This window comes from Brachyhypopomus gauderio, chromosome 3, assembly GCF_052324685.1.
Source record: "Brachyhypopomus gauderio isolate BG-103 chromosome 3, BGAUD_0.2, whole genome shotgun sequence".
Lineage (NCBI taxonomy): Eukaryota > Metazoa > Chordata > Actinopteri > Gymnotiformes > Hypopomidae > Brachyhypopomus > Brachyhypopomus gauderio.
Window position 1 is genome coordinate 14,638,772 of NC_135213.1, and position 27,701 is coordinate 14,666,472.

At 46.1% G+C, this 27,701-nt stretch overlaps 1 protein-coding gene and 1 long non-coding RNA gene across 8 annotated transcripts; one reads left to right on the forward strand and one right to left on the reverse strand.

Annotated features, from left to right (window-relative positions):
- The first annotated feature begins 7 nt into the window (after positions 1–7).
- mta3 (metastasis associated 1 family, member 3) lies at positions 8–27,256 on the forward strand. 6 transcript variants are annotated; one of them, XM_076999716.1, is made up of 20 exons: positions 12–408; positions 1,734–1,801; positions 4,174–4,267; positions 5,446–5,572; positions 6,601–6,664; positions 6,835–6,952; positions 11,446–11,548; positions 13,262–13,361; positions 13,469–13,657; positions 14,850–14,924; positions 15,032–15,090; positions 15,191–15,312; positions 15,933–16,090; positions 17,466–17,688; positions 22,098–22,190; positions 22,302–22,484; positions 22,615–22,646; positions 23,032–23,153; positions 24,481–24,508; positions 26,557–27,256. In XM_076999716.1, the coding sequence occupies exons 1-20, from the start codon at positions 381–383 to the stop codon at positions 26,602–26,604; spliced, it is 2,034 nt and encodes a 677-aa protein (XP_076855831.1). In that variant the 5' UTR covers positions 12–380; the 3' UTR covers positions 26,605–27,256. The 6 variants fall into 6 exon arrangements, 5 of the variants coding, with proteins under 5 accessions (XP_076855829.1, XP_076855830.1, XP_076855831.1 ...); XM_076999714.1 differs by lacking the exon at positions 24,481–24,508 and having other exon boundaries at positions 8–408; positions 26,557–27,255; XM_076999715.1 differs by lacking the exon at positions 26,557–27,256 and having other exon boundaries at positions 9–408; positions 24,481–24,651.
- On the reverse strand, positions 23,033–25,000 carry LOC143510400 (uncharacterized). 2 transcript variants are annotated; one of them, XR_013129969.1, is made up of 4 exons: positions 24,580–25,000; positions 24,147–24,268; positions 23,795–24,034; positions 23,033–23,220 (listed from the first exon to the last, which is right to left on the reverse strand). It is a non-coding gene; the product is annotated as an uncharacterized LOC143510400 (long non-coding RNA). The 2 variants fall into 2 exon arrangements; XR_013129970.1 differs by lacking the exon at positions 24,147–24,268 and having other exon boundaries at positions 23,795–23,863.
- Positions 27,257–27,701: the final 445 nt, after the last annotated feature.

Sequence of the window (27,701 nt, forward strand, 5' to 3'; positions counted from 1 at the left end):
ATTTCTGTATGAGGTTTGATCAGAGTGGAGTAGCAGGCTTGAGCTTATCCTCCTCCTCCATCCCCCGCCCTGTGCACGTTTCTCCACCCTCATCAGGAAGCGGTACACTGGGCTGATCCGAGTCTTCTTTCGCCTGAGTTACTGTATTGTACTGTGAATCTTGAGAGGGGGAGCTCCTCAACCCAAAAAAGGGGGGGACAAGCAAAAAAAAAAAAACAACTAAAAACAAAGAATTCTCCCGCTCATCTCATGATTTACCCCCTCTCCTACAACACTCTATATTATTTTTTTGGTTACAAGACATAAACATTTATTTACTTATTTATCATCTTTTTGTTAGTTTATGGTTAGGTGTTTTTTTACACTCCGGGAGGGCAGAAATGGCGGCCAACATGTACCGGGTCGGAGGTATGTCAGTCTATATTTTTGAATTAACGTTAGCCAAAACACGATCACGAACACTGACTTTTGAAAGAGAAGTTTTATTTTAGCCGAATACGAATAAGTGAATATTTTTTACAAAGAACCGGACGGGTGTAGGGAGCTCTTGAAAGCGGTCGGCAACGTGGATTGAGAATATTTGGGATTCTGATGTGGGTCAGGCCTCTAAACTCAGATAGCAACACTAGCCGTGTAGCTAGCCCGCTAGCCGTAAACACACCGTCCGCTGACCATCCACACCCGTATCTGAACGGTCCTCCTGGGTGTAGGTGCGGCCGAGGTGGCCCGTGTGGGGGGTTTTTAAGCCGATATGTCCCTCTGCGACCGTTCGTCTCCCGGCACGTATGCGTTAGTAGCGGCTCCGGCGCTAGCCAGCTAGCATGCTGCAGCCACCGTGTCGCTAACAGCAACCACCGTGCAACCACATTGATTTTTTTTTGTTTTTTTTCACCCCCCATTTTACCACAACTGAATTTCTTTCAACGGTAACGCGGACTGACATGGCCACATTTGACCAATACTCTTTACAAATGGCGAGTTTAGAGTGGTGTAGGGTCTTGGTTTGGTTCGGTGTGGCATCATTGAGTGTAATTAGCCGTCTCCGGAGTGGACTAGCGCTGCCAGGGTGCCCGACATTGTTTCATGGCGTCGCTGAGCCGTGGAGGCGAAATCGCAGCACAGTCCTCGGATCACTGAGATGTGATGAACGGGGTTTTGATTAGACTCATGTTTGTGTGTGAAACTCTTACAATACATGCGAGCTTCTTCCTTACGTCTTAAAATAGATACTGTCTGACTCTCGCAACACTTTCATTTTACCACAGTGTGTCGGAATGTATGGTCTTTAGGTCATTTAAAGTCGAATATCAAGGTAGTCTTGTGATGTTAAATGACTCTTTAAAAATGTTTAAAACAAATATTGATGAAATAATGGGAAATGAATCACACGGGAGGCGACATCGCTAACAGTATATTAGTACTGGCGAAACACAGTCAACAACAGTATCAGCTCGCCTGTCTTAATGTCGGTGCACCTGACCAACGATTGCGCTGTGTGGACTTAGTCCTGATCCCTGTCCTGCATCCAGCTGCAATCTAAGAAACTTGTTCTAAACTTGTTTTAGATGTAGTTCATCTGTCAGTGTATGTGAAAAGTTGTGACAACAGTGTGTTTGTGTATGCCTTTTCTTGTGCATCTTAATGCTGTCAAGGAATACTGAAGGTTGCAATTCTACTTTTTGGACTGATGTTTAACCCCAATACAAAACAAAACACATTTTTTTTTGTTGCAGATTATGTATTTTTCGAGAATTCTTCAAGCAATCCTTATCTGATCCGGAGAATAGAGGAACTGAATAAGGTACAGTTGTGTGGGGTGGGACAGATGGATTCTAGTATCATTTTTGGAAGTGAAGTGGAGTTGATGAAGCAAGACAGAAATCAGGAATCCTCACTAGATGGCAAATGACCAGAATGTCTTTATATCATAAGCCTGTGATTGAGAAATAGATGGAGAGAATATTAAATAGTAATGTTGTATGTATGATATATTTCAGAGACTGGTCAGTTGTTAGTAATGAACCTGTCCTTAATTAGATAAATTAGTGGTATTGGTGTCTTGCAGTGATTCTCAGAACACCTTCAGTACATTTTACAAGTGAACACTGGAAGCATTTTGCTGAAAATGTAAGTGTTAAGACAAAAACTTTTGTTTGACCCAAGTGACCAGTGTTAGTCCCTTAACAGATTTCCAGGTTTTGAGTCTCTTGTGTTCTTAAGGTGCACAAAAGACATGTCAACATGTAGGAAAACAGAAGTTGTTGAAATGATTGTTACTTTTCAAATGAGAAATACTGGACATGTTTGTTTGAGCATTTGCATTCGTTTCAGAAATGCCTGTAATATGATATATGGTGCCAGGTGTTAAAACCGTCGTTCCCGTGGAAACAGAAAGGTTACTTGCTACACACATGCCTCCTCTGTAGCTGTATGTGCGCAGTTTAATTCAGTTTGATTTTTGCTTATATATATTAAAAAAAATCACACGCCCATTAGTTCTGTAGAACCCGTTTTATTGTAGCATGTAAGTAGGTTTGACCTTTTAATAGATCTCATTATCCCATCTCTTCGGTGTGACATCCACTGCCTTGGGCGTGTGGAACAACCTCTGTTTTTGGTCTGTATTTTTGTTGCTAAGTGACATTTTCGTCCACTTCTTAAAAAGCAAACTTACATTTTGTACACGTGCAGTGTAAAAAGAACAATTTCCCATGAATACCCGGAAGACTGTGCTGAGACCACATGTATACGTACATACATGAGCTAAAACCCAACTAGCCGTGGTGATTGTTGGGTATTCTTACTGCTCCACTCTCACTGAATCCACCTTTAAGAACACACAGTGTCAGCGGAGGATGTTATGCTGCCCAGTTTTCTGGACAGTGAGCAGAGCCAGCAGACATATTCTGCAAATATTATTAATTTGCCTGTAACATTATGATATGAAATTTGTATGAACACATGGTTATGATGACATGAAATTTCCTGAGACATTCCTTAATATGCTGTTGATTTATAGTGGCTGTTCAGTGCTGTTGACGAACATTAGTTGTCCAGTGCCGAACATGAAGCTTAGCAGAAACTACAATTTTACAGTGTACTCTCCGTATTAATAGACTGAGGCACAGCCTGGCGTACACAGAACCTCCACTGATCTTTGTCTGGTTACGTCATTGCCAGAGCATATAGTGTTTACGTGTGTAAGTCGTACTCTTATCCTTAGTGTGTCCACATCCACTTAACGTGCTCTTTATCTTTTGCCATGTCTGTCAAAGCTACGGAGTCACTTGTCTAATGGGTGTAAAGCGACTGCTGTTTGGTTAGGGCAAAATCTTGCATCCAGACAAACGACAGCAGTCTTTGACAGTATTATAACTGTCTCGGTTTTAATCGCCAAAGTCACAGTTTGTCTTTTCAAGATGGGAAGGACTTTGATTATCCGACAAGAAGCAGCATAGTCACAAAACGGTGTGAAGTCAATCTTATGATTTCTTTTTTTAAGTAAATGACCTTGTTTGCCTAGAAACACTGTATTTGGCCTCAGCTTCCACAGCTGTATGAGAGCAGACTGGCTTCTTCCTCTGTCTCTAAACCACATGACTCACCCAAACTCTGAGCAGTCACTGGTTTATACATGGCACACCTTTCTTAAGAGTGAGAGAGGATCGGCTTAACAGAGCAACGATTGGGTCTAAAATTTCTGCCATCTGACCGTTGTAAAATAAATCTTCTTCATTACACTTTGGGCTGACGAGTTCAAGGGGAAACCCATGCGGTTTGCTGTGCAAAGCTTGCTGCCACAGCAGACAGTACAGGATACTAGCTCACTTTTATTAGTGAATGTGTGATCGGTTAGGGTTGTTCAGTTCCTTTATGTTCACTTTTATTAATGTTTTATTATATATTTTATCACATTTTTTCCACTAAGGAGCGCAGCTTCAATCCTGTCTGAGTGATGCGTGTTTCCGCCCGTGCCCGGGTCAGAACATGCCGGCTTCCTGTCGTGTTCTGGTTCTTTTGTTCGCAGCGGTCTCCAGGTCCAGTAATTTGCCGCCTTCAGCTCTGTGCAGTTGAGAGGCACATGCTGGGTACGGGAGCGTGTGTGTGTGTGTGTGTGTGTGTTTAGGCCTGAGGTGTTGGCCCCACGGTGACCCCATCTCTTGCTGCTTTCAGACAGCGAGTGGCAATGTGGAGGCGAAGGTGGTGTGCTTCTACAGGAGAAGAGACATCTCACAGAGCCTCATCCAGCTGGCAGACAAGCATGCAAGTGAGTGGTGATGGTGTGTGTGTGTGTGTGTGTGTGTGTGTGTGTGTGTGTGTGTGTGTGTGTGTTTGCTGTTCCTGTCAGGGGGGGAGGAACATGGGCTTGTCTGTGAGCCTCCTCAAGTCCAAAGGTTCTGCCGTTCACTGTGGCATTTCTAACAGTATAGGATCATGTTTGCATATATCGTGTGTGTGTGTGTGTGTACTGTGCTGTAGTGGCGACCTGTGTTGAGAGTCTGTGCTTCAGCGGGGACTCTTTGTTCTCATAGAGAGCTGTTAATCTAGACGTAATTATTTGACAGGGTTTTCTGATCCATGTCTCAGGGGCCTCGGGACCTCCACCAAACTGGTGCTGATAACTAACTGTACGTTGCAGTCTTCAGCATTGCTTTGTGGTGTGTCATTTGTCTGCTTTCCTGAAGATTTTTATTATTATTTTTTGGATGTAGACTTTATTGATGGAATTTTTAGCTATCCTGGGAAATATCGGTTTTGATCTTGATAAATGGTATTATTGGTTCTGTTTGTGGTAAACATTAATTACATCTGAAAGCATAATGAAATTTCTACATTATGCTACCACACTAAATGACTCGGGCTAATAACCTTTCTTGGTGTGTTTGCACACTATCAGGTTGATTGATGGAGTCGTGCAGATGTTTGATCACTAGCCTACTTGCTTTTCTTCTTGTTTGTGTAATTACGTGAAGTAAGGCAGAGTCTGTATGGGCACTTTAAAGCAGTTTCTCAGCAACATTAAAAAAAAAGAAATTTAATAAAAAAAAAAATTCTATAATTTCCATAAATTTCTTTAAGCAACCAGTTTTTATTGGTGAACTTATCTGCTTTGCATGGCTGCTTATCTGGTATTGTTGAGTCTGATGAAATATCATACAGAGTATTTTAGACTTATTAACCTATTCTCTTTAAAAATGCTACTTTGTTCTATAATTGGTAGGCTTCAAGACTCTTTTGAATGATTATTTTATGGGCTTATACAGTTTTATATCACAGTCTGTAAGTGATTATGTGATTTGTGTGTATATTGGATTTGGTGTGTGTACATCTAATGGTGACTAATGTTATGTGTGCTATGAGGACAGTGTTGCTCTTAACGTTTAGTAATGAGTGACTGCGTATGTGTCCGTGCACGCTCATGTGCACGTGCACGTGTGTGTGCAGAAGACCTGGAGGAAGAGAAGGAGTGCCCCTTGGAGGCAGAGCTCAGTGAGAAACAGAAACACCAGCTCCGACACAGAGAGCTCTTTCTCTCCCGCCAGTACGAATCACTCCCTGCTACTCACATCAGGTAAACACACGTGCACGAACCCTTACTCTAGCACTCTGCCTGTGGTCAGCACGCACGGTCAGCATGTAGAGAGCAGCGTGGGGGTGAGGGGGCGGACAGCGCCAGGGTTACCAGGCCCTCCCCTCCGCCCCGTGTAGCTGCCCCTCCCCTCCGCCCCGTGTAACTGCCCCTCCCCTCCGCCCCGTGTAACTGCCCCTCCCCTCCGGTCCGTGTAGCTGCTCCTCCCCTCCGGTCCGTGTAACCGCCACTCCCCTCCGGTCCGTGTAACCGCCACTCCCCTCCGGTCCGTGTAACTGCCCCTCCCCTCCGCCCCATGTAGCCGCCCCTCCCCTCCGCCCCGTGTAGCCGCCCCTCCCCTCCGCCCCGTGTAACTGCCCCTCCCCTCCGCCCCGTGTAACTGCCCCTCCCCTCCGGTCCGTGTAGCTGCTCCTCCCCTCCGGTCCGTGTAACCGCCACTCCCCTCCGGTCCGTGTAACCGCCACTCCCCTCCGGTCCGTGTAACTGCCCCTCCCCTCCGCCCCATGTAGCCGCCCCTCCCCTCCGCCCCGTGTAGCCGCCCCTCCCCTCCGCCCCGTGTAACTGCCCCTCCCCTCCGGTCCGTGTAGCTGCCCCTCCCCTCCGCCCCGTGTAGCTGCCCCTCCCCTCCGCCCCGTGTAGCTGCCCCTCCCCTCCGCCCCATGTAGCCGCCCCTCCCCTCCGCCCCGTGTAGCTGCCCCTCCCCTCCGGTCCGTGTAGCTGCCCCTCCCCTCCGCCCCATGTAGCCGCCCCTCCCCTCCGCCCCGTGTAGCCGCCCCTCCCCTCCGCCCCGTGTAGCCGCCCCTCCCCTCCGCCCCGTGTAGCCGCCCCTCCCCTCCGCCCCGTGTAGCTGCCCCTCCCCTCCGCCCCATGTAGCTGCCCCTCCCCTCCGCCCCGTGTAGCTGCCCCTCCCCTCCGCCCTGTGTAACTGCCCCTCCCCTCCGCCCTGTGTAGCTGCCCCTCCCCTCCGCCCCGGTTCTAAACGCTGCTGCGTGCTGCTCTTGCTTCCACAGGGGAAAGTGCAGCGTGGCCCTCCTGAATGAGACCGAGTCTGTGCTCTCCTATCTGGACAAAGAGGTACACAGTTCTGTCTCTTCCCATTTGGATTTTCACATGTATTTAAAAAAAGAAGCCCGGGTCTCTGTTTTTCATAGGCTGAATGAGGTAGGCGTGCTTGTGCAGAGTTTGCAAATCAGACCAGCAGCTATACAGCAGCTCCTGACCCCCCCCCCCCCCCCCCCCACCAGGACACCTTTTTCTACTCGCTGGTGTATGACCCCACACAGAAGACCCTGCTGGCAGACAAGGGGGAGATCCGGGTAGGCCCACGCTTTCAGGCAGACGTCCCCGAGATGCTACAGGAAGGTGAGCAGAACGTGCAGTTGAGGAGGGGGAGGGGGGGTGGGGGGCGGTAGCAGTGAGAGAGAGAAATCTATATACACTTGCCAAAAGTATTCGCTCACCCATTCAAATGATCAGAATCGGGTGTTCCAATCACTTCCATGGCTACAGGTGCATAAAAGTAAACATCATGTTTTACAAACATCTGTGAAAGAATGGGAGCTCAGTGAGCTCCAGCGTGGAACTGTGATAAGGTGCCACCTGTGCAACAAATCCAGTCGTGAACTTTCCTCACTCCTAAATATTCCACAGTCAACTATCAGCTGTATTATAAGAAAATAGAAGTGTTTGGGAACAAAAGCAACTCAGCCAGGAAGTTGTGGGCCACGTAAACTGATGGAGCAGGTTCAGTGGATGCTGAAGCGCATAGTGTGAAGAGGTCACCAACTTTCTGCAGAGTCACTACAGACATACAAACTTCATGTGGTCTTCAGATTAGCTCAAGAACAGTGTGCAGAGAGCTTCATGGAATGGGTTTCCATAGTCAAACAGCTGCATCCAAGCCATACATCACCAAGTACAATGCAAAGCATCTGATGCTGTGGTGTAAAGCATGCCGCCACTGGACTCTAGAGCAGTGGAGGTGTGTTCTCTGGAGTGATGAATCGCGCTTCTCCATCTGGTAATCTGATGGACAAGTCTGGGTTTGGTGGTTGCCAGGAGAATGGTACTTGTCTGACTGCATTGTGCCAAGTGTAAAGTTTGGTGGAGGGGGGATTATGGTGTGGGGTTGTTTTTCAGGAGCTGGTCTTGGACCCTTAGTTCCAGTGAAAGGAACTCTGAATGCTTCAGCATACCAAGACATTTTGGACAATTTCATGCTCCCAACTTTGTGGGAACAGTTTGGAGCTGGCCCCTTCTTCTTCCAACATGACTGTGCACTAGTGCACAGAGCAAAGTCCATAAAGACATGTTTGGCAGAGTCTGTTGTGGATGAACTTGACTGGCCTGCACAGAGTCCTGACCTCAACCCAATAAAACACCTTTGGGATGAATTAGAGTGGAGACTGAGAGCCAGGCCTTCTCGTCCAACATGCGACCACACAAATGCGCTACTGGAAGAATAGTCAAAAATCCCCATAAAACACTAAAACAAGAGTTGAAGCTGTTCTAGCTGCAAAGGGTGGACCAATTTTGAACCCTATGGATTAGGAATGGGATGTCACTTTTGGCAATATAGTGTATTTACCTGTTACTGAACATTTTTGTTAACTTAGACAGCTGTCTGTTTATCACTTTCTTGAATAAATGATTATACTTATTATTTATTAATTATACAATTATTCTGTTTTTAAGTTAAGCCTTAACTCATTGTTTTTCTTTATCAAGGTAAAAGTCCTTCATGCCTTTAGGTTTGTCTAACGGAACTTTTGCATTGGCACTGTTTGAGTGATTGAGGGCGGTGATGGCGTGTGCTTACTGCAAAATGTCACGAGAAGTTTGATTTGTCGTCACTGGTGCATGGCAAAAGGAACAGGGTAGATTACAGTAACAGCAGTGACAGTCAGCCAAGTGTGAAATTGCTGACAGTTTACTGTGTCTTCACCGCCCTGCTCTAAATGCATACAGGTTTTCGTTTTTTTCCCCCTCTGATTATATTTACCCTTTTCAAAGATTTGAACAACTCCAGCTGCCCCCGGCATTTTTGCATACAAATTGACAGTATCTGATTTAAGAAATCCCATGTGCTTAATACCCGAATGTGTCCTCTCTGGTGTGTGTGCTCCCCTGACATTAGTGGCAAAAGGATCACTAAAGCAGCATATAGCACACAATTTAATGAGCAACATGCTGTGTTTTCCACCCCAGCTATTATAAGTATTCTAATCAAGCATCTCTTAAATAAATCGCAATGCATCACCAATATAAATGGCAGTAAGATGATTATCTAATGAGCTGGTGTCCTTAATTGCGAGGCTGTAATTAATGTTGCAGATAACATCATAGACATCAGAATGCTCTTTATTTGTGTACTGGCTGTCTGCTTTTTATTTCACCATTATTACCTTACACTGCAACTCGATGCCATCCCCATCTGTAGCCAACGTTTACGGCTGTCTATATCTCGAAACTGTTACTGCTTGCCTCGGGATCAGATGGAGACTCACGTGGACTACTCGTGATCAGATGGAGACACGTGGACTACTCGTGATCAGATGGAGACATGTGCACTACACGTAATCAGATGGAGACAGACACATGGACTACTCATGATCAGATGGAGACACACATGTTTACTACTTGTGATCAGATGGAGACATACACGTGGATTACTCATGATCAGATGGAAACACACACGTGGACTACTTGTAATCAGATGGAGACACATGTGCACTACTCGTGATCAGATGGAGACACACGTGGACTACTCGTGATCAGATGGAGACACATGTGCACTACTCGTGATCAGATGGAGACACACGTGGACTACTCGTGATCAGATGGAGACACATGTTGACTATTTGTGATCAGATGGAGACACACGTTGACTACTTGTGATCAGATGGAGACACACGTTGACTACTTGTGATCAGATGGAGACACACGTTGACTACTTGTGATCAGATGGAGACATACACGTGGATTACTCATGATCAGATGGAAACACACACGTGGACTACTTGTAATCAGATGGAGACACATGTGCACTACTCGTGATCAGATGGAGACACACGTGGACTACTCGTGATCAGATGGAGACACACGTTGACTATTTGTGATCAGATGGAGACACACGTTGACTATTTGTGATCAGATGGAGACACACGTTGACTACTTGTGATCAGATGGAGACACACGTTGACTACTTGTGATCAGATGGAGACACACGTGGACTACTTGTGATCAGATGGAGACACACGTGGACTACTTGTGATCAGATGGAGACACACGTGGACTACTTGTGATCAGATGGAGACACACGTGGACTACTCGTGATCAGATGGAGACATACACGTGGACTACTCGTGATCAGATGAAGACACACGTGGACTACTTGTGATCAGATGGAGACACACACGTGCACTACACGTGATCAGATGGAGACACACATGAACTACACGTAATCAGATGGAGACACATGTGGACTGCATGTAATCAGATGGAGACAGATGTGTGAACTCCTTGTGGTCAGATGGAAACACACTCCTCATTATCAGATGGAGACAGTTCCTTGAACTCCTCTTGATCAGATGGAGACAGACTTGTGGACTCCTTACGATCAGATGCACATGGACTCCTTGTGATCAGATGGCAGTGGACCCCCAGGTTCCCTGTGTTCTTGAGGCCCACAGTGAGGCCCGCACACATGTAAGGCAACGGCAAATCTCACCTCAATGCTGTCGGGCTTATTTGATTTGCTAGAAGAAACTGGCTGACTTATACTTGAAACACTGCCTTTCCCCAAATGGGAGAGCCAACGCCATAGAAATGACTCTGTTTCAGCAGGTCATTGCCTGGAAATGGAGGCTGCTACCAAAAATGATTGTCTTGACTCCACGCCCTAGTGCTTCTACTTTAAAGCTCTTGGCACTCGGCACAGAGTACGCGCGTATGTGTGGTGGTTTTGTTTATATGAGGGGGAAATAGGAGAGAGATGGACGTGTTGTGCTGTGGATTGAGTTAGACGTCTGTTAGATCTGACAGTGCTGTTTTATAGGCCAGTTGGTGCTCTGCTGAGTGTGACCACAACATGCAGAATGTCCAGAAATGTGTCTATTTTTTGTTGGAAGGAGGCTAGTTGTTAAGGGTAACTGTTTTACTGAAAGAAATTGAAGACTGTGAAAAGAAGACATGTTTTGAAAGAGTTTGGTGTGGAAAGGCTTCGGTTTGCAGTGATGTCCATTCTGGTCACACAGAGTGTCAGTGATGAGCTTATCTTACTGAACATCATGATGACTGTGATGAAGGTGATGACTGTTATGATGATGTCCACGTCCACAAACCAGAGTACTTTAACTTCATTACCTAGCAGCGCGTCATCCCTGATTAGTGCATTGGCCCTGTTGCTATAGCTACCCGCAGGACCATCAGGTCCGACTTGCTTGTCCGGGTTTCCTGTGGATGGCGGTCCCGCACACCCACAACACTTTTGAACAGGACATAATCAGCTCACCAGCTCGTGGGGTGCACGCCTGCTTCCCCGCTGAGGCTCCGCCTCCTCCCAGCATGCACTGCTCTCAGGCCCACGCCAAGCGCGTCTCTCTCCCACTCTAAGGGCCGTCCACCACGCCTCTTGGTCGTTAACCAGGTGTTCGAAGGTGTTGCATCAGTCCTTGTACTGATTGAAGCTTCACTTGCACCTCGCCAGCGAACTGCACTTCACACTGGACTAATTCTAGAAGTCATTTGAATAAAAGTAACAAAACCTTGTATTACAAAAGCAGCAATCTTTTCTCTGTTCCTGTTGTTTTCTCTGAAAAGTTGCAGAACCCGTAACTTCTTTCTCTTGTGATCAGGAGAAGCTGATGACCGGGACCAGTCCAAGATGGAGGTGAAGATCTGGGACCCCGAATGTCCGCTTACCAACAAGCAGATAGACCAGTTCCTCGTGGTGGCTCGGTGTGTATGAACATTTAGGGCTCATCTTGGCCTTTCGTCAATTTGAAGTTGAAACTGTTAATATCGGGTCATGGCTTACTACATTTCTGTACTGGAGCAATTAACGATAGCACGACTAGTCATATATTTCAGCTACATAGACATTACAGGATTTGTGAAGTACAACATATAAATTGCATTTACTTTATAAATGCAAGTAATTTCTTGGACTGTGGTCACATAATAATTTATAGGTTTTTTCCTAAACTCTCATGCTGATGAGAAGTGGGAATACATTGCTGGAGATGATTTACGTAGGACTTTTGGAGAGGGAACATGATGATGGTGGTGGTGGTGATCAGATGTGGGTAGGAACGCGTTACATTTACTCAAGTAGATTTTTGGACAAAAATGTACTCGTAGGAGTAGTTTTAATATGAAAGACTTCTACTTTTACTTGAGTAAATATGTGGTGAGAAAAACGCGACTTTTACTCCGTTACAATCGGATTTGTGCCGCACGCTACCGTTACTTTCGTTTTGTAAATAATTCGTCTTTTCAGTGAGAAGACCATTGACTGTACAGTCAATGGAGAAGACTGACCAACGTCTCGTCACCCGAGTACGAGTGACCAATCAAATGAAGCCGGTCAATCACGTGATCACATACGCAAACTTTCTCCACCGTAGCAAAAAAGTGACAGAAAAACCTCCCGAGCATCCCTGACCTCACATACAGCCAATGTTTACATTACAAACGTGTAAAAGGACAGTTATATAATGCGCTGCAGGGTTGCCAAGTTTTCAAGATCACTTTTCAAGTGAGATTTAAACGGGGGTGGGGATTTGGGTGGTGAATGTAAATTGTTGACGGGGGGGGGGGGGGGGGGGGGGGGGGGGGTGTAAAATGGACACAAATTAAGTATTATATCGCGATCGATAGTCAGTGGTTGGCGCCAGAGCGAACTAGTAACTCATTGAGTCATATATGTGGATCAGATATAAATAAACTAGATTTTTTTTGGCGTGAGAAATCGGATGTATGGCGTGTAAGCGTGTGAAGACGGTCAAATGCGTGTGTCTCGCGCTCAATGCGTGAGAGTTTGCAACCTTGGCGCTGCCAATTGTGTCTGCAAACGTGTGGACATTTCAGCCTACAAGAACTCAACATCAAATATGAGGAAACACGATGCGATAAGTTTGATGTATGTATAATTTTGTGTAATGCTATATCTCTGAGGCATAACGTTTGTATGATGTAATTATTAAATGTAACGCAGTGCAATACTTAAAACCAGTTCAAACTTTGTGAGTGTACACACTAGCAATATATGATGATTAAGTCTGCTACAAATTGATTCAGTTGGGGTCAAGTTGTAGCTACACGTATTGGCTGACAGTCTCATCAGTTAGTGCCTTTACGGAACACATTAAAGTTACACAGGCCTAATAATTAGGAACAAACTAAAATACATTATTTATAATAAATAATTTATATATATAATATTTATTTATAATAAATTATTTTATTTTTTTGTAATTTACTGACACGAGACAGTACTCATGCATTTACTCACTACTTGAGTAGCTTTTAATCAAAGTACTTTTTTACTTTTACTCAAGTAAATTTTTGGGATGCATACTTTTACCTGAGTAACATTTGGTTCAATAACTGTACTTTTACTTGAGTAAAATTGTTGAATACTCTACCCACCTCTGGTGGTGATGTGTGCAGGGCGGTAGGCACCTTCGCTCGGGCCCTGGACTGCAGCAGCTCCGTCAGGCAGCCCAGCCTCCACATGAGCGCAGCAGCAGCATCGCGGGACATCACGCTGGTATGAGACTCATCATCACCCCCCACCCCCCCCACGGCAGCACGGCCGCTCCCCCAAACCCTGTTAACTCTCTCTCTCTCCCTCTCTCCCCCCCCATGCCTGTTCAGTTCCACGCCATGGACACACTGCACCGGCACGGCTACGACCTGTCGAGTGCGCTGAGCGTCTTGGTGCCACAGGGGGGCCCCGTGCTCTGCAGGGATGAGATGGAGGAGTGGAGCTCCTCGGAGGCCAACCTCTTCGAGGAGGCGCTGGAGAAATACGGGAAGGACTTCAACGACATCCGGCAAGACTTTGTGAGTACGAGTCTCGCGCTCGTGCATATGGGCGAGAGCCGGCCTCACTCACAATCACTGAAACGCCAGCAGGACCAAGAGAAAGCTACGATGATGGAGGACTGTGGAGGGGGAACGGGGAGGAGAGGAGTGAGATGGGGGAGTTGTGAGCCAGCAGGGAGGTGAAGAGGAGACAAGGTGGGAGCGTGAGGGGCAACTCTGTCTTGCTGTTAGAGCTGTGGGTGAGAATACATGTCTGATCTGCAACCAGAGGAACCCAGAGAGAAAAGCACTTAGTCACGTGCGGGTGAGTACAAGTGACAGGGTCTGGTGCGTGTTGATGAGTGAATGATTATGTAGGCACACGCACTAGTCCTGGTCCTCTGGAGTAGTGCGGATCAGAAGGATGTGTGTTGTTCAAAGGAAAATCCAGTGAGGCTGACCTTCTGCGTGCATGAGACATGAGAGGAGCGTGAGACAACCTTTTAAACCCCCCCCCCCCCCTCCCCCCTCTTTCTGTCTTTGCTTTATGCCTCTGAAGAACAGCTGTGAGTGTAGCTTAACCTGCATGGATAAAACTTCTAGAGGGAACCTGTAGCATCACTGCAGTGGAACACAGAGGTGGATATGTGGTCAGAAGGTCAGAAGAGGAAGTTGTGGTGGGTGTTCTTTAAGGGGCAGAGGGGTCCTGCTCTCTGACACCCTCAGGTGGAGAACCACGCGGTTCTGACCGCTCTGAGCTCTTTTTTTTTCTTATCTTCCCCTCATTTTCCCCTCAAAGCCATGGTGCTGACACGCAGAACTTTTACGAAGCCAAATGGGCAGTGATGTTCAGTGCCGCCCCATCTGTCTTCAGTGGGCACTTGGTACTGTCCTGCCCTCTCCTCTCTGGCCTGGAGCTGGGTGTCATTTGTGTGGGCTCCAAGCACAATACATTAGGGCGTTTGTGACCGTTTTTAGCGCTCCTCAACCGGGCGTCTGTGGAAAGCAGGTGTTCATGAATAAACATGCATGTCTGTCTGCAAGGCCCACTGCGCCCTGCTTGGAATAAACACAGCTCAAAGAAAGGCTGTTTTCCAGCACGCCTCGGTTACTACGCAGCACTGCAGGAGAGCGCGGGAAGATGCTAGCCAGGTCAAGGTCGCGCGGAGGTCACCGTCCGGCTGCCGGCCACGGCGCTCACCCCACATGCCTTCTCCCTGCTCTGTTTCAGCTCCCGTGGAAGTCCCTGACTAGCATTATCGAGTATTACTACATGTGGAAAACCACGGACAGATACGTCCAGCAGGTGAGCGTGGGTGTGTGGAGAGGGATCGACGGTGTTGCGCGTGGTGATTTTTGCCTCCCTGTCCGGTCGCCCGCCCGGCCGCTGAATGCTGCGTTTGTGTGATTCAGAAGCGTCTGAAGGCAGCTGAAGCGGAGAGCAAGCTGAAGCAGGTGTACATCCCCACCTAGTGAGTGCCACCGCCTCTTTCCTCCTGCTTCCTTAACCGCTTCAACCCCAAAGCCTCATCGGGCCTGATGCCGTTCCTTCCGTGTGTTTTTACTCGGCAGTAACAAGCCCAACCCTAACCAGATCTCCGTCAGCAACGGGAAGATGGCCACGGTGAACGGCGCGGCCGGCCCGGGGGCCTTCCACACCGCCGGTGGGGGCCGCGCGTGCGAGAGCTGTTTCGGTGAGTACTTCACCATTTGATGCAAAAAGTCAAAAGGATTGTGGGCATGTCCCTCCAGAATCTGGCAGAGGATGCTGTTATCCCACGTGGGGAGACTCCTTGTGTTAATTACAGGCAGCAGAACTGCAGACAGTTCTCTTCCAACACGTCTGCTCTTTGTGCATTTGCCAGTTGTGTCCTTCAGTCAGTGGAGAGAGCCGCTCATTCGTTTCCCAGCTGAGCCAGCGCAGGGTGATCCATACAGCCACTCAGCATTTGAACGGATCAATAATGACCATTAGGGATGAACCCCGGGTTCAGCAGCAGAGGGATTTCAACAGTTTCAAAATTGAATCCATCACTCTTACACCTTTGATTATCCTTCAGAGGGTCTCAAAGAGTCCCCGGCTGATTCGGGCCATGTCTTGGTGTAGTCATATGTGAATGTGTGTGTCTGTTTTTAAAAATTCTTCATTAATCACTTGTTGCAGTGTAAAAGTAACAGTAATGAAGGGTGTGCTAGTTTTTGTAACCTTAGGCTGTTATTTTACAGACGCTTCTAGGTTTTCAATGATGTGAAGTTTAAGCAAATTGTTGGAGCTGTGAGGGTGACACTCTCCTTGTCCCTTATGCCTTGGCAGCCATACAGTCTCCCCAGTGGTACTCGTGGGGTCCCCCCAACATGCAGTGCCGTTTGTGCGTCTCCTGCTGGATGTACTGGAAGAAATATGGCGGCCTGAAGATGCCGAGCAGAGCTGAGGGAGCGGAGGAGAAGACGCCCCCGAGCCCCACTCCAAATGTAAGCTCCTCCCTCGAGATCCACTCCAAACGTAAGCTCCTCCCCCGAGCCCCACTCTAAATGTAAGCTCCTCCCCTGAGCCCCACTCCAAACATAAGCTCCTCCCCTGAGCCCCACTCCAAATGTAAGCTCCTCCCTCGAGATCCACTCCAAACATAAGCTCCTCCCCCGAGCCCCACTCCAAATGTAAGCTCCTCCCTCGAGATCCACTCCAAAAGTAAGCTCCTCCCCTGAGCCCCACTCCAAAAGTAAGCTCCTCCCCTGAGCCCCACTCCAAACGTAAGCTCCTCCCCGAGCCCCACTCCAAACGTAAGCTCCTCCCCCGAGCCCCACTCCAAGCATAAGCTCCTCCCCCGAGCCCCACTCCAAGCATAAGCTCCTCCCCCGAGCCCCACTCCAAGCGTAAGCTCCTCCCCCGAGCCCCACTCCAAGCGTAAGCTCCTCCCCCGAGCCCCACTCCAAACGTAAGCTCCTCCCCCGAGCCCCATTCCAAATGTAAGCTCCTCCCCTGAGCCCCACTCCAAACGTAAGCTCCTCCCCTGAGCCCCACTCCAAACGTAAGCTCCTCCCCCGAGCCCCATTCCAAATGTAAGCTCCTCCCCTGAGCCCCACTCCAAATGTAAGCTCCTCCCCCGAGCCCCATTCCAAATGTAAGCTCCTCCCCTGAGTCCCACTCCAAACGTAAGCTCCTCCTTTGAGCCCTACTCCAAATGTAAGCTCCTCCTTTGAGCCCCACTCCATAGTCCCCCACCACACACACACACACACACACACACACACACACACACACACTATAAATAAACTCTTGTAATTTAGGGCATTGCAGTTGGAGGGGGTCATGAACTCCATCCTGTGTTTGTGTTAAGTTTCTGAACACAAAATTGCTGACAGCCACTGTTGTAAGGAACAAAAACAAAATTAGAAGTAGCACCCAGTAGTAGGTGGAATTGCAGTTTCATCTGCATTCTGAAATCTTGTCCACGAGGTAACCGTACATCTTAAACCTTAAAAGAGTCACTGAACTGGCTGACCCGAGGTGTCGTACCATTCCTGTGTGGTGGGATGACATTAGGGGCATGAAGAAGAGCACCTCAGAATAAACGCACTCTTCTCATTGTAGTGACTGTTCAAAGTGCTGATGATGATCTTTTTAGATGATGATCTACTTAGGTAGGCAAGTTACAAACGGTAGGCGTACTTATGCAGACTTTGCGAATCACACCAGCTGCTATGCTCCTGACTGCATTTTCTTTGTTCTCTCCCTCTCTCTCTCTCTCTCTCTCTCTCCCTCTATCCACCCTCCGTCACCTCTGTTTTCTGCTCTTCCGTCTGCTCCCCACCTGGCGTGGCCTCCATCCTCCTGGTTGCGGTGCAGGAGCTCCACTCGCGCGCCCACAGCCTGCGCCAGTCCTCCCACATGGTGCCCATGAGGAACAGCGGAAGCCCCAAGTCCTCCATGAAGACCAAGCAGGCCTTCCTGCTGCAGGCCACACGCCTCACCAAGCTGGCGCGTCACATGTGCCGTGACCTCATCAGGCTGCGCCGGGCCGCGCGCCGGCCCTTTGTGCCCATTAACTGTGGCGCCATAAAGGCGGAGTGTAAGAGCTCTTTAAATTCCTAACTTCAGCCTCTCTGTTTCTCTCCCTTGCACGTACACACACACACACACACACACACACACACACACACACACGGCACCCTGTCTGCTCCGCCCCCCATACCCACCTCTCTACATCTCGCTGCCATTCCTCCCTTCCATCTTGTCTTTGACTGTTTTTATTATTGTTATTATATTATTATATTATTTCATTTTTTGTATGCCCCCAATCCCATTTCCAATAAAGACTGCCTGTCCTCCATCATTTTGGGTTGTTTAATTATCTTTTCAGTTCAGCTTCTCTTTTAATTTTTTCCTTTCTTTTCTTTGGTTCCCCAATGTTGTGATGTCATTTTTGGTAAATGAAACACAAACATGTTCAGTGCATCACAGAATGAGAGATTATTTGATCCCATGAGGGAGAACAGAGCAATTCTCCTCTGCTCCCCCAGCCTGACCTACAACCTACAGATTGTAGTTGATCTTGGAAATGCACATAGTGTCAGTAAGTAAACTCTGAAGCTACATTTACCGATAGACCTTTAAATCTATTTTGCCTACAAGAAACTATATTTTGCACACCCCATAATGATGTACTTAATTCTCACTGTGAGTAATAAGTTTTTCTATTTTTGTGTCTCCTGTTGGTTCACCCCCCCCCCCCCCCCACCCCACCCCCCTCTTTTAGAGTGGAGGATTCATTTCACCGTTGCTTGCTCATTTCATTACAAAGGCCATACCCAGGACTCATTTTGTTGAGGGCATGTTTCTGCATGATATCAATGCTGAATCTCGAGCTGATTAACTAAAATTTGTCTTAAGGCATATCTTAGAATAATGAGAACATAGGATAAAGACACAGTGAAAACATGGAACTGAATTTGCGACCTTTCCCTTGTCCTGCGCCATTAACAGATTCAGCCTCTCGCCAGTAGATTTAAGTTGTTGCTAATTAGAATCAACATCTATCAGTAAGTTACTTTGTCCATGTATAGTGTCTGGGTTTTTCTCGACTGAGGTGTGTGGAAGAGTGAAAGAAAGGTGGTGTGTGAATGTGCCAGTGTGTGTGAGTGTCCATGCAATAGAAGTGAGGACTTTTAAACAGCGTGGAGACCGTCTTCCCCTCTCTTGACGAGGGACATAAACCCCTGTAGAAAGCTCATTTAAACATACAATCAGTGCATGCAACAGGAGCGTCTGGGACAGTAGGTGGAAGAGAAAACAAGCCCAGTTCCTTCAGGGCTGCAATATTTTTGTGTGCACTAGATAAACATAACTTGATGCGTTGACCATCAATCTGCTTTGACTGTAATCTCACTGAATTATTTCATATCTTACTAAGCATTTACACCCAAAGATCAATGAAAGGAAGAGTGCAGTGTTCTGTAGTTTCACTGGCCTGGCTCTGTTCATGCTAGGCTGTATGATGGTGTAAATCATACATGGATACTGTTCGAAAACTGTTGGAGTAACAAGAATATTAGATTTAAACCAGCATTGTCGTTTGTTTAGTTTTTTTTTTCTTTTTGCAAAACGTCCAGAATGATCTACTTCAAATGTAAACTGCATCCAAGACCATGTAAACTTACCTAGAAAACTCTCTGGACTTGGAACCTTGTGAAATTAAAAATATTTAATTATAGTGATTTATTACAGCAGCACATTAAAGGGTGCCTTGTCGGGTGGTTCTTGCCTTCAAGCCATAGCAAAAACAATAGCACTGGGTTCAAGCCAACATGATTCATGAACAAATGTAATTATTTTTGTGACAGCTTTAAATGATGGTCAGTGACTGCACCTGGATCAGGCCTAAAGCTTCCTGGAGCTGTTTTTGCTGCTAGCACCCCATGATAAAGATGGGGACTGTTAGAACAGCATCACATCTTTAGTTCTCTGTGATGATGGAATTTCCCCGAGGGTGCCGGGCCATGGGAAATGGGTTTGTAGCAGGCAGGTGAACAGAAAACCGGCCCAATCTTTGGTTCTCCAAGGGAGATGTGAGACAGCTGAAAAGTTTGGGCCGATTGAATTGATTTTATGCAGCAATCGACTCACGTAGAGAGTCGTGCAGTGAGACTGTTGTGCTTCTTTTGTAATTAGATTGTGAATCACCTCCTGACTGGAGTGTCTTGCTTCTCTCAGGCTGAAGAGTGAGAGGTGTGTGCGAATACGACTGTGATGCTTCTAAACTAATCTGGTACAGATCAGAAGGGTTTGCAAAATGATTTTCAAAGTAAAACCTCATTGAACGAAAGATGTAAAAAAATGTTGGAGATCTAATTTTTGCTTTTACTATGTGAACAAAGAATGCTTCAGAATTCTATGTAGTGTTGCTGTAAGAGCGTGATGGCTCCTAACGTCTTTAGAGTTCCTAGGGAGGTTTTGACTGTGAGCTAAAAGCCTCATTTAACAAATAGCCTCGTAAAAGCAGGGAGGTTTGATGGTGATAGTAATAACATTTTTGGCAGTGATCTGTTAGAGCTGCACTCTGATAGAAGAGTAATGATGCACATTTAGACCTCTGGTAAAACACTGACTAGACCAGCAAATTAAAACTTTTTTTGAAGTTCAAATGACCATTGAGAAACAATCAAATTTTATATTGCGCCTCCCAACAGGGGCTCTCAAATGGCCAATGAAGTGAACTTTTTGACAGCTCTCTAAAGACCCAGAGTTCACTGATTTGTAGGTGTTGGCCTTTGAAAAAGCAATATTTTTTGAGGACGGCATATAATGCTGAAGGATTATTCAATTTATAATAAGGGAATTTCATGAACATAGAATAAGTCAATACTCATTCAGAATATCTTGTGGTCATGTAACCTGCTTTAAAAAAGGTAATAAATGAAATGGGGAACGTGATCAGCTTTGGGTTTTTAGATACAACCACTTTCCATCTTTCTGTGAGCCTAGAGCTCCGGATGGCGTCTCTTAGAGGATGATTTCCCTCAGCAGGGAAGGCATTGCAAAAGCTGGCAGGACCTTGCAAACCTCTCCCACAATGCCTTGCATTAAGCTTCCCCACCCAGTCTTGCTTTGTGCTGTCATATGCGAACTTCCATTCTATGCTTCCATTCCACTCCTGTCTCCACCCTCCCCAGACGCATGTTTGTATGCTCCGCCCATGAGAAGACCACCTTCTGGCATCTTCATACTATAAGGCATGGGGCCTATAAGGCATGCTCCTGAGACCTCTTCTTTTCTATCCTATCTTTGTTTTCTTGGTGTTAATGTCCTGTGGGCAATCAAATGCAGAAATAAAACCATGGCTGAAACCATCCTATCTGAGTCCTTGTAGTTTCATGTGTCTTGTGTACCTGTCCATCACTGTGCCACACTCGCACCGATAGGCTGGGTGGAGCGAGAGTCGTATGAAGTCCCGCCTCCGCCGGCAGCATGAGCTCTGCGCGGCTGGCTCCCGGCGTTCTGTTGCGTTTGTGCTCTCATCACGCGTGTTGCGTCGCTCCTTCGTCCTCACGACGTGTGAGTGTGGATGTGCACACACCCATCAAACGCATCTCACTCATACACGCTGCTGTGAATGCAACTTCATGTTCGACTTTCCTCCAGCCAACCTCATTTGACATGACGGCTAGTTTGGTGCATACCCATCGGCATGTTGCCCTATAAAGACAACATTCCTGCTAAAATAATTGCACAAGGTTCTTTTTAAGAACCCAGTGCTTAAGTTCTCATGCATAAGCATGTTAATTTCATATGCAATCACATAATATATAGTAACAAAAGCATACAAGAATAAATAAAATACATAAAAGAGGGCAACTGAACCAAAAAGTAAACTATATTTGTGGAAGTGTTAAATATAGATGCTATTGGAAGAATTATTATGCTGGTCAATGAATCAATCAGAATTTACCTCCCAAGTTTAGGTTTGGGTACTCACACCAATCACCTTCAGTCTGGTCACTTCAGCGTTGTTGGAGAAGGAAATGTTGAACTCCATTTCAGAACATCTTAAATCAAGTTTGTGCTCTCCAAGGTAATGGAAGCAGTAATCTTGGAGAATCTTGCACCAGTCTCAGCAAACCTGATGTTTTAATGAATTTTATAATGAGCTGAAATTGGCCAGACAGGGATTTTAATAGCCGTGTGATTGTCGGTTCAATGTGTTGAATTTCAGGATGAAATAAATACCAAACCTAGAAACCTGCCTGAAGAAACATCCTGCCTGGTACTTGTAAACAGTCTATCAGCCAAATACTTACACAGTGTTCTGTTTCCCAGGGACATTGCTTAGGCTGACCAACTCAGTGAGAAGGGGTGTGTGTGTGTGTGTTTGTGTGTGTGCATGTGTGTGTGTGTGTGTCCATGAGAGTCCCCCTCTTGCTTGCTGCTACATATTGATCTGGCGCTATCTCTGTGTGTCCAATGCTGCCGGTTGATGTGCAGATATGATTCGAGCGTCAGAAGGTGTGGCAGGCCGATCAGCAAAGCCAAAACCCTGTCAGAGGAGCACGCTGACCAGTGTTCTGCAGTACCTGGGTGAGCCAATCAAACGCCACATCTCCACTAGCACATATACTTTGCAATGTTTTGCTCTATTGGCTGGTAGGCTGGAACCCAGAGGTCATAGTTCATATTGTGCTGTTGCAGAGTCTCGTCCGGCAGCCCATGTGCAGCGCTCTCATCGTACGCCTGGCCTGCAGGTCCAGCCCCCACGCCGCCTCCTCTCCTCCCTGCCTAGCCACGGGCCCCTCGGCATGCTGGGAAAACGAAGCTACCACCACCACAGCAGGGTGGAGTCCACTGAGAGGAGAGGGAACGCATCAGGACAAGGTGAACATGCAAAAACACACATGCAGACACACGAAATGGCAAAAACGCATGCATGAAATTAATAATAAAGCACTATTTATATATATATATATATATATATATATATATTCCTTTCTTTCTTACATTACAGAAAATCAAGGTCACATTGTGGGGCCCATTGTAGTAAGTAACGTTTCCCATACTATTGTCCTGAGATTTTGAAGTGGGATTGAGGTTTAATGAGGTGGAGAGAAATGATAATCTGTTTTAACAGCATAACATGAAATTCAAATGAGCTGCCAGCCAAGCGACCACTTCCTTCTTCTCCGGCCCGAAGGGCCCAGGTGTTCATCCCCGAAATAAGATGTGTGAACACACACACCAGCCATTTTCCCCTCTCAGAGCAGCCACACAGTGTCTTCCTAGGGGAAATGTAACAGCACAGCAGAAACTCTGTCTATGCTGAGTCTCTCCCCTCTTGCCTCTGCTCCTTTGCCTCCGCTCTCCCCCCTGCCCCGCCCCTCTCCCCCTGCCCCGCCCTCTCCCCCCTGCCCCGCCCTCTCCGCAGCACAACGGGCGGAATGTGGCCGGCCCCGCCCCACGCAGCGGCAGCATGATGCTGCGCAAGAGGCGGCCCAACTGGATCGATGCGCCCGACGACAGCTTCTTCCTTGTAACCCGGGAGACCAGGTACGCCTAACGAGCGTCCGAGGTGGCATCTCCCCGCGTGCCTTCCGATGCAGTCAGGCGTGTGCTGCTGCAGAGGGATTGAGTTCTGCTTCAGAGCGATGCACAAAGGAACGAAGAGTCCCCCCCCCAGCCCCGCCCCCCGCCCCCCGCATCCTAACCCACGTGGAGAAGCAAATTAGACGCTTACTAAAAGCCTGACTTCTCTTTCAGAAGGAAAGCAACACACATCATGTCAGAAAATGACAAAATCCGCTTTTGCTCTTTGATTGGCATCGGTGGTGATTATTGATTCACTTGGCATGAGATGTCTAATTTATTTTCCCACATACTGACTCAGCCTTCAGTTTACGGCCAGTGACAGATTCAAATGGCACGGACCGCACCAGTGTAATTACAAGATTGGTCACACCCTGTACCGGGCGGTCAGCCAAAGCAGTCTGACTCAAAGGTGGTCAAACTGGGAAATGTCAGCCAATTTCAAATTACACAAGCTGTAAGTTCCTGTAATTAACAGCATAAATATGTTGGTTGGCTTAGTTAATGAATAGGCTCATGATGGCTGCGTGAGAAGAACACTATGTTTATTATTTTGGAATCTCTTAACAGGAAGTGACTACAGGATGTCATAGGAGATCGCTTACATTTAGAGGTTGTACCGTAGAGATGTACTTTTACCGTAGAGATGTGCTGTGCAAGACTCCACAGGTAACCTGCGAGTGATTAATAAAAAAAAGTAAAAAATTTAGTGGACAAATACTGGAATGACTTGAAGGGACCTTAATGAGACCAATACTAGAAGATCCACAATTAGCCTGGGTTAGGAGGGTGGGTGATATTCTCTCTGTAGTCTTCACTTAGAATTCCCAATTTGTTGTTTTTCCCTGTAATATGTAAATAAGGTTTTCTGATTAGCCAGCTGTTGTTAATTCCCTGTCAGCGCAGATGCATTCTGGAAGGATAAAATGCTTCAGATCTTAATGGCACGTTTCTTACCAAATATGTTCTGTGGCCTCAGTTTCCACGTTTGAATGGTAATTTTTCAGCATGAAGTCATCTGCTCTAAAGTACTCTAAAGAATGCCTAGATGTGTAGTCGGCTTCTAGAAGATTAATGAACTAAAAAAAAAAAAAACCTAAGTTATTATTTGGAAATCAGAAGCAAAGTAAAATTAACCAGACTGCCAAGTAACAGAGATAAGTGATCTTTGTGGGGATCAGGGGTGGCTATGCGCAGCTATACGCAGGAAGCGTCTTAATGCCCAGGTACATCGTCAGTCACAGTGTGTTTGTGACTTCCTATGATTGACTGGCTGCTTGTTTCATTTCAGTGCTGCAGTCTTTAGACTCCTGCTCATGGTAAGACCCTGTCCCACTATTCCCTCCACACTAACACACACATGCATATATCACACACTTCACCAGCTTACCTGTGGAGTCTGTCCGCGGTGCAGAGACGTTACATATTGAACGGAGATGTTGGACTCATCATAAGCCACACCAGACTGTCGGCGCTCTTAACGATGGCTGTTAAAACTCAAAATAATATACTATGCCATAGGATTCTTTAAGTTATCTGGTAAAAAAAAAATGTCTGCTACTTTTCTTTCGATGCTGAGCAAAGAGGAACGGAAGCCCAGGGAGAGCTGGCATTGGGAGAAGGTCAGAGGAAAAGGCTTCTCCATTAGTGCCACGTCCAGATGAGCCATGACTGATGCTCCTTGGCTCACCCTCCTTCCCCAAACTGGAGCGGATGCCAGGGATAAATTTAGAGTGCCCGCTGTGACAGATTAGCCTGTAACTGGGCTCAGAGGGGCTGGGATGGACGAGGGTGTGAGGCTGGGCCCGGCACTGTTTTACATAATCACACGGCAAAACAGACTAAGATAATCTGGCGTAGAGAAATCACACTTTCCACCTCCCCTTTCCAACATAAACAGGGATTTGAAGGAAGGCACTGTGAAGAGTGATGTGGGCTGTCTTCTAACTGTCATGGATGTGTGTAATTGGTGATGTTTATGTGGTGTGTGTGTGTGTGTGTGTGTGTGTGTGTGTGTGTGTGTGTGTGTGTGTGTGTGTGTGTGTGTGTGTGTGTGTGTGTGTGTGTGTGTGTGTGTGTGCGCGTGCATATGCATATGTATGTGACACACATGGTTTCACACCCAACAACTCTCAAGTTTACTCCCCATCCTGACCAAATTGCAGTTACATCTCCTGCATCTCAAATATACATACATGTGCTTGTATCTATTCAGTGTATTTTACAAGGTAAGTGCTCAGAGAGACAGTCAGCTCCTACTATAATCTGCTGTTAGATTTGGTGTATGGAGCCCAGATCATGGTTGCTTCATTAGATCTAATCAGAGGTGAGTGGCTCCTACGTGCCTCATACATTTTACATGAACGTAAGACCAATGCATTTGCCCATTAGCCTGATTATTGTGATTATAGACTTGGACCACTATTAAATTCTATTTATATAATCTGGCCTCACTGACTCATATTATCAAGTTTAATGTTCACAAGCACTTAAGAAGGCACTGTACAAAGAGCCCATCACTCCCCCATGATAACGGATAACACAGAACTGGTTTCTTCCCTTTTAGAAGTATGTTTACCAGAGGGAGAAGTACATTGTTGTGCAACATTTTGCTGGACAGGGACATATTTTAGTGGATGTTTTCACCTTGTGCTCATGAACCTCTGTATCATCTGTGATTCTTCTGGTCTCGCTTTCTTGGCTCTGCAAGTAGAGCGTGTGTGTGTGTGTGTGTGTGTCTGTCTCTGTGGGTGCATGCATGTACCTATGTTTTGGTCCTTGAATACTCTACAAGACGATGTAGGTTTCTCTCAGGGGAGGGTACTTCTAGTTGATAATGAAGTTTTCTGTGGTTTAGACAGACACAAATGTTTCACGTCATGATAATGCCAACATTAGCTTGCAGTAATTCAATAACAACATGCCATTTACACTAAGAAAGATTTATATGTTTTTTGTTTTCCCTAAGCTGCCATAAGGGTCCAGAAATATCTAGATACTCCTTATTCAAATATATAACATATTAGATGGGCTTCTTGAAAGGCAATGACATGAATAATCTTAACCCCATAAGGAAATATTGTTAATTAGGAGGTAATTATGATAGTGATCAGTAAGTGGCATTGACAGTGTTTTTAAGGTTATGATTTGGTGATCTGGGGACATGAATGCTTCTTCTATGTGTCCTGTATTCCCTAGATGAGATGGAACAATTGTTGAATGATGCTTTCAAAACCTCTATGATCTCTGAATCAATTTCTGCTTTCTGCTGCAGTTCGTTGACTATCATTTCAGCCTTCACCACTGTTCTAGGCAGATGTCACATGGTTGAGTGAGCAGTCATGAGGTCTTTCTCTTCTGGTCACAGGAAAGCCAGGAGGCTGCTCTCCCGCTCCCAGCTAAGAAGAGCCTGTAGGCAGCCATGTGAGCAGATCAACCTGCGCAGGGTTTCCCAGGGGCCTGCACAGGGGCCCGTTCTCGTGACCCCTCACCCTAGTCTACGGATGCGAGGCCCCATCGTTATTCATGACTGACATTGGATCATCTTGTTTCAGCTGCCAGCCCCCTTGTCTTTCTCTCTGAAATCTGTCCCTAACCCTACAATGTTGGCCACTCCCACCACCGATAGCTCCTCTAGAGTCTTTGCTCTTTGTTGGGCCACAGAAACAATCCTAAAATACAGAGAAATGTGTAGTTACATCACACTACCCACAATGCCACCACACACCCTCACTTAGAGCACACTTAGTGCTCACTAAATCTCAGATAAGCTTTACTCTGGCAACTTGTATAAGCTCTGAACACTGTTATATTTGATAACTTAATACTTTCTGGCCATATGGACTGAGTTAACAGGGTCCTGTAATGACGTGGCCACGTTAAATGTCAGCATCGTATTCAAATCTCTTCTTTCTCATAATGACCACTCTTGCGTGACTTTTCTGAAAAGTATTTGTGTGCTTTTTTGTTATTTGCACTGGAGCCCCCTTTCCTCTTATCTGTGAGTATAATGACAATACAGGTTTGTGAACTGTTTTAAAATATGTTTGAGAGAAGTGAAAGCTTGTTGTTCCAGAAATTGCTGGATAACAGTAATATATATATATATATATATATATATATATATATATATATATATATATATATATATATATATATATATATATATATATATATATATATAGCATGGCCCCCTCAAAATGTACTGGTCACCCTCCAGTTTAAGAAATACTCTTATCTGTTGAAGACCCCACCAATTTGATACAGTTAATTATGATCTTATTTTGTACATCTGGCAATATAAAATTTTTGGACTCTAATGATCAGTGGAGGTCTATATAATGTATGTGTCTACTACACATATAAATATTGAAGTGACCTGATTGGCCAGAAATTATTATAACACAATTGTTCAGTGGCAGGTGTAGTCCAAAAATGCTTTTAGTCTATTATGAATTACAGTGAATTGTTCATGTAATTGAAATGACTTTTTGATGTAAGTACATCAAGATA

Excerpts from the sequence above, each read along its gene's own strand:
- mta3 (XM_076999714.1), top strand. The coding sequence starts at position 381 with ATGGCGGCCAACATGTACCGGGTCGGAG. Across the intron at positions 409-1,733 it reads CAACATGTACCGGGTCGGAG|ATTATGTATTTTTCGAGAAT; the intron begins GTATGTCAGTCT and ends TTTTTGTTGCAG. Across the intron at positions 23,154-26,556 it reads CTTGTAACCCGGGAGACCAG|GAAAGCCAGGAGGCTGCTCT; the intron begins GTACGCCTAACG and ends TTCTGGTCACAG.